The 10,775-nt window shown below is 41.9% G+C and overlaps 1 protein-coding gene across 1 annotated transcript; it reads right to left on the reverse strand.

The window, feature by feature from the left end:
- Positions 1–4,114: 4,114 nt before the first annotated feature.
- Positions 4,115–6,351, reverse strand: LOC134444821 (uncharacterized protein C17orf113-like). The gene is made up of 2 exons (XM_063194010.1): positions 4,716–6,351; positions 4,115–4,557 (listed from the first exon to the last, which is right to left on the reverse strand). The coding sequence occupies exons 1-2, from the start codon at positions 6,349–6,351 to the stop codon at positions 4,115–4,117; spliced, it is 2,079 nt and encodes a 692-aa protein (XP_063050080.1).
- Positions 6,352–10,775: the final 4,424 nt, after the last annotated feature.

Genomic DNA, 10,775 nt, shown 5'->3' on the forward strand with positions numbered 1-10,775 from the left:
GCCCATCCATTGATTCTTTTCAAAACTACAGTAACCGTGCCTCTGTTTAGACAGGCCAACTTTCCCCTGCTGGCGCGCGCTCCGACGGTGACTGATTTAAATCGGCTACATTCACAAATCCGACCTTCATGATTTGCTTCCGAACTGCCTACTCACGTGGTTAAACAACAAATATAGCAAACATTACAAAAAAAGAACAGACAACGAACGCCGGGCAGCCTAAGTGAAAAGGAGAATAGTGGAAGCTCGAGGAGGTTTAACATGACAGTATCAGAGGAGGATTGGCGCGACGACTGTCATTACTGCAGAAACACATGTCTTCGTCATGGACAAGAGGGTTGTTGAACATGTTTCAAAATGACCACTTCCCTCAACGTCGGCTATTTTTTTCTCTTTCTCTGGGAATGTTTTAGGACCTAAACTCAACTTAAATGGACTCACTGAACTACTAGGCTACAGAACTACTGACTGAGCCGCGCCATGGACTGGCTGGCTGCCAGCAGAGACAAGCGAGGCAACAGCGTGAGCGCGCAATAACCTATGAAGTTCAAGACACTTTGGCCTATATTACAATTACAAATTACAAATTAATTATAAATAATTATATTTTTTAATGTCCATTCGTCCATGACTTGGAAATTTCGTCTCGTCTTAGTCTCCTTGACGAAAATATGTTTTATTTTCGTCATATTTTTATTTGCTGGAGGCAATTTTTAGTGCGTCATCGTCTCGTCATCGTCAAGGGAAAAAAGGGGCGTTGACGAAATATTTTCGTCATCGTCGTGGTTGACGAAATTAACACTGCACTACACTACATCACACTACACTACACTACACTACACTACACTACACTACACTAAATACACTACACTAGACTACACTAAATACACTACACTACAGTACAGCTGTGTCCCATTACTACCACTTCCACCCGTTTTGAGCCCTAACACTCGCTTTTACACGTTTCCGTGAAAGTGTAGGGTGTCTCGTTTCTTAGGGTGGCGAGTGAAAGTGCAAAAAATCGACTTAAATTTCCACTTCGACCGAGTGGGGTAGGACCGCCCTAACGACCGAGTGAAAGAACACATTATCCAGAATGCTGTGCGAACCCCACCGGCAAAAGCAAAAACAAAAAACATGGCGTCTTAGCAGAGGGAACAGCGAACTCACTACTTGGAAATAGATGGCCATTATTTGAATATTATTTGAGAATAAAAAATAAAACATATAAAAAGAGACTATAAAGACAAAATGAAACTCTTACTGGAAAAAACCCTGTCACATTTAATTCGCTGGTTGGCCTACATTAGTGTTCACTAGTTAGCTTACCACAATTAGTGGGAGCTAACGGTTGCTATGTTTACGGATTAAAGTCCACATTGTGAGCAAGATCTCCTCACTTCAGAGCAGCATGGACAATATACTTCGCTAATTAGCTTGACTTTAGCTTTTGGCACTGATGGCAGTGGTATTGGCTAAGGCTGATAGCTTACTTTCAAAAGTGAAGCTCTTGAGAAATCAGATGCAGCAGCCTGATATGAAATGACTCACGAATAAATGGAGATTATATTCCATGTTTACAAAACCACCAACAAATACAGATTTACAGTGTGATTGTGAACGATTTATTGATAAATGCAGTGTCTTGTTCCTGTAAGGCAACACGATCGAGTGGCTCCTTCCCTGGCTGTAAACAGTGGGTGTGAACGGGACACTCGCCTTTCCTGTTGAAAACTACAAACGGTCCATTCGTATTTGCTACGTAAATATAATAATTCAATGAAACAGTACGCCTATTGGAGGAAGATGTTTTTTCATGAGATGATGTGTACTAGTAGCTCTACGTCACCCCTCCACCTGAAGTCTTTCCCAATCTGTAGGGAAAAATTCGACTTCTCTTTATTGTCGAATTGTCTCCCCCCCCCACGTTTGACATCCTCGGGCCGAAGTCTCATAAGGGGGTAAAGACCGTGAACATAGTGCACACACTTCACAGTGGTGTTGGTGAAAACGAAACGAAGTTGCCTCCCACGGCCCAAACGCAAAATAATGCCGCAAATTGAATGCCCCCCTCAGTTGTCCTGGCTAGGGCAACTGGCGCGTTATCACTGCTTCTTATTCAATGTACCAGCACTTGCACTGTAGGCTACTCGTGCTGCACTTGTCTCACAATGCAATCAGCTGCGTGCTCCAGGTCAAATAGTCAACTCTCCCACCTTGTGGACATTGGAGGGAACAATTTGAAGAACGCGTTTCAGACGGACGGACAGACGGACGGACAGACAGACATATAAGTGGGGTCGTATTTGGCTCAGTCATTTCAAATCGGTGTTAAAGTTTGGTTTTCAATTCCAAGTTGAAGATTAGGGTCTATAGAACAATTTGAGTTCGAGTGTCAAACACACAGATAACAAAATGGCCTGTGGGGGGCGCTCTAAAATATATAAGCTGCTATAACTTTTGATTAGTTAAATCAAATTTAACATATGATGTATGTATGGACTCAACATGAAGAGGAGAAACCGGTGAGCTAAGTATTTGGTTACCAGATTAAAGACACACTATGTAATAAACACACTTTTAGCCAATGGACAGCTAAATTCAGGGTTATACGTGCCTATGGCCGAACCACACCAGGGAGGATGTCAGTGCACATCATCCCTCCCACTCGGGTCATATTGCTTAATTAGACTAGACTAGACTAGACTAGACTACACTACATCCCCCTCCTCCACCAGCCTTCATGACACCACTGACTACTGATCTTTACCTTCATACCATTTAGTCTATAGGTGCTTACCGTCCTGGTCTATCTAACCCACCACACACACACACACGCACGCACGCACGCACGCACGTACACGCACGCACGCACGCACACACGCACACACACATTTACAGTTTTTACTGTTTTTTTGTAACCTTTGGCTGCTTTTGCTGAACTCCTCACACAGATGCACAAACCTATAACCAAATCACCCAAACTGATAGCACAAAAACTGATTAGCACTCAGTTTGTAATGTTATAAAACACACTTTGCATAACTGTAAACACAACTCACTGCTTTGCACACAATTTGCAAAATATGAACAAACTCCTACAAAAAATGTACACACTCGTGGATATTTTGTACACTACAATAGTAATTATTACACAACATGTGACCGGGGCAAACACCTTTAGATAATCTCTTCACCTTGCAACTGTTATACTGTATAAATAAGCCACAGGTAAGCTATCTGGGTAGAAAATAATGGAAGCAGAAAGAAAAACCAGAAGATTGAGGATCAGAGGAGGGTGAGGAAAGGGAGAAAGGAGTCAAAGGCAAATACAGGTACACGAAATCACAGATGATACATTCGTTGATCATGTCATCAACCATGGCATGAGCTACAGGAAAGCTGGTGAAAGGGTTCAACCCAATCCGAGTCGCTACATTGAAGAGAGCATAAGCAGAACATTTCACGCTGAGAACCGGTATGTAGACAAATTTCATACTCAACAGCGCAGTATAGCAAATACGTACAGAGACCGTGTATATGACAGACAATATAGTATATACTGACTGAAATGTGTGAAAGACAGTGTACAAGTGATGGGAGCAGTGTTCACGCTAGAATTTTCACTGGCCGGACAAGTGGCCGGCTGTGTTGAAGAATACCGGACATTTGGAATTGCTAACGGACCTTGTCGCTAAAAAATATATTATGTCGCTTTGTCGCGGCAAAAATTCAAACACCCATAATAAATAGGCATAGGCCTACAGAGTTCTAAAAATAGAACGTATCCAGCGAGTTGTGCGTGCGTAAAACCCACTTGCAAAGGCCACCTCGCTGCGTCGTAGGCTGCCCCATCAATAGACCTAATGAAACGACAACGTCTGTCCAACAAAATGTATTTATTTAGGCCAAGTGGCTGATAACCATTGTAAAGAACAACAAACATTGCATGACTCGTGTTAACTTATTTGGGCTGACAAGGAACAAATCATTGGCATCTGCATGTCATAGGCCTATCAGGCCAATCTTATTGGGCATAGGTAGCCCATAAAAAAATAATAATTAACTATTGGAGAACAATCAATCCATCACAAATATGCCTAAATCAGGAATTTCATTTTCTGCGCAGCTTCATTTCATGAAAGTGCTCCGCTGCTCGAGGGAAATTGAAGTCTTTCAACCCCGGGCCACTGCTTGATATCCGCATCAGCCTCGTCACCTTTTCCTCTGATATACGGTTTCTGATAGAGGTTTTTATGCGATTTTGAAGCGAAAAGCCCCTTTCCGCTGGCACACTCGACACCGGGATTGTACACGCAATCTTGGCAAGTTTTGCCCAATCGGGAAACATGTCTCCCAATTCTCGGACGACGGTCTCGCATGCAGTGAGGAAGTTAAGGCCGCCGTATCCACGAACAGCTGTCATCAAAGGCACCACGTCTCGCAGGGCAATCTCTGGCGAAATTAAGGGTTCCACCGCGCCCGTCTCCGTCTCCTTCAGTGTCCCATAATGCTCCATCAAAGGCTTGACTGCGTGCTGAGCATATTGTTGCATTTCTGTAAAAATAAAAATAAAAAAAATGAGTAGGCCTGTTAAATGTTAAAAAATTAGACTAGGCTACTACATTTTATTTGGCAATATTGCTGATTAATCAAATTATTCTTTAATTAATTCGTTTTAATCCATCATTAATAATTTTAAACTTGAAACTCACCAGAGGATACAGGGTATCTATCGGGATTGAAGATTAAGTCGAATCCTTTCAGGATATCCAGGTCATCACGGGGGAATCTTCTCTCCAGCGATTCGATGAGCTCTCCAATGTACTGCTCCCTCCTGTTGTTGAACGTGCGCACATGTTTCTCTGAGCTCTCCGTCACTGTCAAGTCCTTGAACTTGCCGTCCATGTACGCACAGTGAAAGCCTTGCTCTTCTGCGCCTGGGGTGCCTTTCAGTTGGGTTAGTGCAGCCACTGAAGCTTGTACCATGGGCGAGATACATCCCAAATTGACGTCCTCCCTCTGGAAACACAGGTTGAGCCTATCCATAACGGGCAGGACATCGGAGAGGGTGTGCGTCAGGGCAATGAATTTGTATGATCGAATTTGGTTTAGAAGCCCTTGACTTTGGGCATTGCCATTGGCCGCTTCCTCGGTGAGCTCCCTTATCAGCGCAGGCCAATTCTTTTGGACAGCCCTCACGGCTTTGCCGAGGGAGAGCCAGCGCACTGCGCATTGCTGTTTCAAGCTTGTCATGTCTTCGTCACTGAGGGTAGCACTGAGCTCTCGTAGTCGATTAGTTCTGGTGGCAGAATTTTTGTAGAATGAGTATACCGAATTTACTGTGCGTCTGTAATTTGCAACCATTTGGACTGCCTTGGATGCATCTGACGCTGCCAATGCTACGCGATGCGCTATGCAGTGCACCTGGACAGCAAACGCACTCTGTTTTTTTAACAGAGCACCAACACCAGAATGGCAACCCATCATGACACTCGCCCCGTCAGATCCAAGACCCATAACTCTGTGAATGTCCAAACCCCTCTCCTTCAGCGCATCCACCACATTGCTGTATATGCTTTGGGCCATTCCTGCTTTAATTGTGTAAATTCCCAGGAAGGCTGTTTCTGCTTTGCCGTTGTTCTCAAACTTCAGGTAGACGATCAGCTTTTTGTCCACGGTGATGTTGACTGTTTCATCCACTATTAGGCCAAGGAATTCACTCTGTTGAAGTTTGTAGTCAAGCTCTTCTATTAGTGTTTTCTCGATCGCAACTTCCATGTCATTCAGTGACTGGTTGTGCTGGTATACATTCGCACTACACTTAAAATCAGGGGCCTCCAAAGACTGGAGTAATTCGGTCAGTCCACGGAACTGATGAGTTGGAATGTCACTTTTTGCCATATGATAGACCACCTTCATCTGTGCCACCAGCGAATCTCTTCTGGACTTCGTGGCTAGCTCACAATGATGCTTCATTGCACTTTGCTGAGGTGTTAATGCCATAGCCGATTTATGATCAGAGGACTCGCTGTGCTCGACTAACGCGGATTTCTTTAAATTCACAGAGCCTTTGGTGAACCCATTGGCTTTCCCTGCTTTCTCACAAATCACACAAAACATTGTCTCTGTACCTCCATCCACCCTTTCGTGTCTTAGCCACCGGAATTGTTCTGTCCATTCTTCTTTGAAAGTTCGTTTTCGTTTTTTTGCGGGCTGCCCGTCCCCGGCTGAGTCATTTTCTTTGTCAGTAGCAGGTGCTATTGACGCTGCTGCGGTTGATCCATTCCTTTCAGGTACGTCTTCGCTTCTTTTTTTGAAAAACTGTCCGAGAAACATCTGCTTTGCCATGTTGGCTATAATCTGTTCTTCTGTTACGGCCGCTGCCGCTGCATTGGTTACCAGGGTAAACATTTGGTTGCTAGGACCCCAACCAGATGTTTCGCGGTAGAATTTTTCAACTAAGCCCGCTTGGCCGAGAAGAGTCAAATCGAGAACTTATTATTTTCAGCTTTATTCAGTTTCAAAATAGTCTAGGGTAATGTTGTTTTGTAGTATTTGATATTACAACAGAGCTATTATACTTATTAATTCACGGTGTAGGCAAGTCTTTTTTTTTTTGTCGGACATTTTGTCCGGTGACATTTTATTTTGCCGGCCATTCATGCTGCAAAACGGCCAATGTCCGGCCACAGCCGGCTAACGTGAACCTTGGATGGGAGTGCTATTTTACAGAATTACTAGAATTCTCAGAGCAGGTGGCAGAGAACGCCTGAGCAGGAGATCCACATTCCGAATATGGTGATGGCTATAAGGCTGCAGGAAATTCAGTAGGCCTAATAGAACATGGCAGAACCTTTGAAAATATAAATAATGTGAGCATCTCTGCAATATCACGGCTAGTTACAGGTAAAAGAAACAAAATTCACATGTAACAGGTCTACAAAGTTCAGAACATATAAAACAACTATGTTGATATGTGCAGGTAATCAACAATTAGTTTTGAATATACTGTAGGAGTCCTAATGATATTGACCAGACGGCATGTCTGGACTGGATACAAGGTGATACTTTTTCCGCTGTCTTGCACTTGAAGACATAGCATGTGATGTCAAGGAAATTTTATTGTCGTATCCAGCAAGGCATATGGATGTTCAGTAATGTCCTTTGTTAGACTTACATTGTGTTTTCTTGTGTATTTGAATTACATGTCAAAAACATCTTTTTAGTTTGCTTTGGGGAACGTAAATAAACATCCATGATTGAAGTCTCATCCCCTGTGTTTTCCTATCACAAGTATTCATGACAAAAGTGTGATCTACAATCGATTTACATTGTGCAAACAACACAAGCTATGTGTGTATCATTTACTATACTGCATGTGTGTAGTTGCAGTGTCTGTGTGTTTATTATAAGATAGTTTGTGTGAATGATTTGACACAACAATGCAAATTCTCCAAAAGTGTATAGCGTTTTTCAACCTTAGTTTGATTTTGCAATGTATCTACAGTGCTTTGCTAGATAGGAAGTTGTACAGTATATCACGAAAGTGAATACACCCCTCACAGTTTTGCAGATTTTTGAGTATATCTTTTCATAGGAAAGCATTAAAGAAATGTAACTTTGACACAATGATTAGTGTCCTTTTAACAACATATTTAACCTCTTAAATTTCTTGTTCACTCAGAAAAAAACAAAATACAGCCATTCATGTTTGAACATGTACTCACAAAAGTGAGAACACCCCAGATTAAAATCCGGTAGAGAAGGGGCTATGTTGGCTCGAATCGTCTCGAAATGAAACGAAATGAAAAGGGATGACAAGGGAGGTCATCAGTGTGCGTTTCAACCTTTCTTTGCATTGAACTTTTAAATTTTGAGTCTGCATCTGGCTTAAATAGATTGGTGTGAGATTTGAATGCAATCCTATGGAGAATATCATGATCTGCTTCAGTAGTCACAGTGCATGTTGACATGCATGTTTCTTTTAGGTGTATTTCAGATTGCCAATGTTGACAGCATTCATGCATCCCCAAACCATGTCAGTCCCACTACCATGCTTGGCTTATAAGAGGATATACCTTTTTTGTAAAACTCACTTGTTTACTACCACACATGCTTGACACCATCTAAAGCAAATTAGTTTATCTTGGTCTCAAGAGAGATGAACAGACCAAGGATATGGATCACTGGAACCATGTTCTGTGATCTGAAGAGACCAAGATAAACAAATTTGCTTTAGATGGTGTCATGCATGTGTGGTGGTAAACAAGTGAGTTTTACAAAAAAGGTGTATCCTCTCATAAGCCAAGCATGGTAGTGGGACTGACATGGTTTGGGGATGCATGAATGCTGTCAACATTGGCAATCTGAAATACACCTAAAAGAAACATGCATGTCAACATGCACTGTGACTACTGAAGCAGATCATGATATTCTCCATAGGATTGCATTCAAATCTCACACCAATCTATTTAAGCCAGATGCAGACTCAAAATTTAAAAGTTCAATGCAAAGAAAGGTTGAAACGCACACTGATGACCTCCCTTGTCATCCCTTTTCATTTCGTTTCATTTCGAGACGATTTGAGCCAACATAGCCCCTTCTCTACCGGATTTTAATCTGGGGTGTACTCACTTTTGTGAGTACATGTTCAAACATTAATGACTGTATTTTGTTTTTTTCTGAGTGAACAAGAAATTTAAGTGGTTAAATATGTTGTTAAAAGGTCACTAATCATTGTGTCAAAGTTACATTTCTGTAATGCTTTCCTATGAAAAGATATACTAAAAAATCTGCAAAACTGTGAGGGGTGTATTCACTTTCGTGATATACTGTAGTTGTGTGTAGAGTTTTGCAAAAGCAGCCAAAGTTGCGAAAATTGAGCTTTGGCAATCAGAAATAACTGTAATAACTAGGTAGACACCTCAACACCAATACAAAAAAACACCACAGTTGTGAAAACAATGTGTAATGTGTAAACAATAGAACTGTAAACAATTGGGAATAAAATCAGTCAGAACTAGAACGGGCACTCGGTAGAGCGCAAACCTTCGCCTACGCCACTTATTTTTTTCTGGCCATCTTCAGAGTGTGGGGCATAATATTCTCCAAATTTTGGTGTTAGTTTCATGTAAATCGGACCGGGATATCGTAATATTACATTTTTGGCCCATTCTTGACCTCTTATGACCTCAACCCTGTCACACACACACACACACACACACACACACACACACACACACACACACACACACACACACACACACACACACACACATACAGTGACATCACGTGTTGCTTACTGTAGTTTCTCCAGTCTGCAGTCTTGATGACTAAGAGTTGAACATAGTCGTTCCACCTCCTTTTTCGTAAGGTGTTCTCCAGAGAGTATAGATGTGTGTGAGGTCAGAGCAGAGACCAGATTGCAGATCTCCTCTGTCAGAGTATACCCCTCCAGGCTGGGAGAAAGAAAGACACACATCTAGTATCATGACACTGTACATGTACAACACACGCACACACACACACACACATACACACAAAACATGCAGACACAGGTATGCACGCACACACGCACACACACACGTATGCAGGCACGCACACACACACAGACACACACACTCACACAAAAACATGCACACGCAAACACACAGATACACACACACTCAAACACATGATCTCACACACACACACACACACACACACACACACACACACACACACACACACACACACACACACACACACACACACACACACACACACTACTCTGTGTCAAGTTGAGTATAGAGTTTTATCTTGTGCATATTAGTGTTCAATTACCTTTTTAGAAGACAGCACATTGTTTTGAGACAAGATGTGCATTTTTCAGAGGTAGTGAAGTTCTTTGCCCGTTGTGTGTGAGGTTTGGAGATTTGTGTATAGAGTTTTGAGAATTCGAGAACTAATTCTGAAAATTGTGTGTAAGCAATCGAGAAAAACTGTAAATGCTCATTATTTTCATTACTTGATCACATTATGGGTATTGGACCATCACTGATACTTGTCCTATTTAGCACTTTGATGTCAGTCTGTAAATGTCATTCCCGTGTATGTCTATGTCCTTTCATGGTATAAGAGAAAAAACGTCATTTCAATTTCCTTGTAAGACCCGCGCATATGATGAAACTGACAATAAAAGCTGACTTGACTTGACTTCTCTCATGTGTTTTTTGTAATAGCTTTTATTTTGAAGGTCACCGCGGTGTCACGTGAGGGTAGTTTAGTAATAATTAGTTTAGTATTTAGGCACCAGTTCACAGGTAGAGAGAGGGGCAAGCATAGGAGAGCACCTCCCTTGTTGACCACTAGATCTTAACAGCTTGAAGCATTGTTGTTCTTTGACGCACTATGGCACTCACCAGTAGTTCACTCGCGGTGGCGGTTTTACAGTAGTCAAGATATTTTAACTTTGGTATTGGATCAGCTTAAATTTGAAAATGAATAAAGGACAACAAACGAAGATAAGTGTTTGCGCGTCAGCAATTTGAATTCCCAACGCAACACTGATCAACACTGTTTTTATTTATTTCTTAGCTCTTATTTATTATGTATCTGTCCTGTCTTCCTGTTATGTGTTGTGTGTATGACCAGGTGGCACTCAATTTCCCCTTGGGGATTAATAAACTCTCAACACATTCTCTCCATCTCCCTTATTTATACACAAGGAGTATCAGCACACGTTATGTTTTCAAAATGGTAATTTAAAAAAAAAAAGGAGGAAGGGGGGCCCA

Source organism: Engraulis encrasicolus, unplaced genomic scaffold (genome assembly GCF_034702125.1).
Source record: "Engraulis encrasicolus isolate BLACKSEA-1 unplaced genomic scaffold, IST_EnEncr_1.0 scaffold_75_np1212, whole genome shotgun sequence".
NCBI classification, from domain to species: Eukaryota; Metazoa; Chordata; class Actinopteri; order Clupeiformes; family Engraulidae; genus Engraulis; species Engraulis encrasicolus.

What these genes read in the sequence shown, in the direction of transcription:
- LOC134444821 (XM_063194010.1), bottom strand. Translation starts at nt 6,351, where the DNA reads ATGGCAAAGCAGATGTTTCTCGGACAGTTTTTCAAAAAAAGAAGCGAA. An exon ending in TAGATACCCTGTATCCTCTG is followed by an intron (nt 4,558 to 4,715) that starts GTGAGTTTCAAG and finishes TTATTTTTACAG; the next exon opens with AAATGCAACAATATGCTCAG.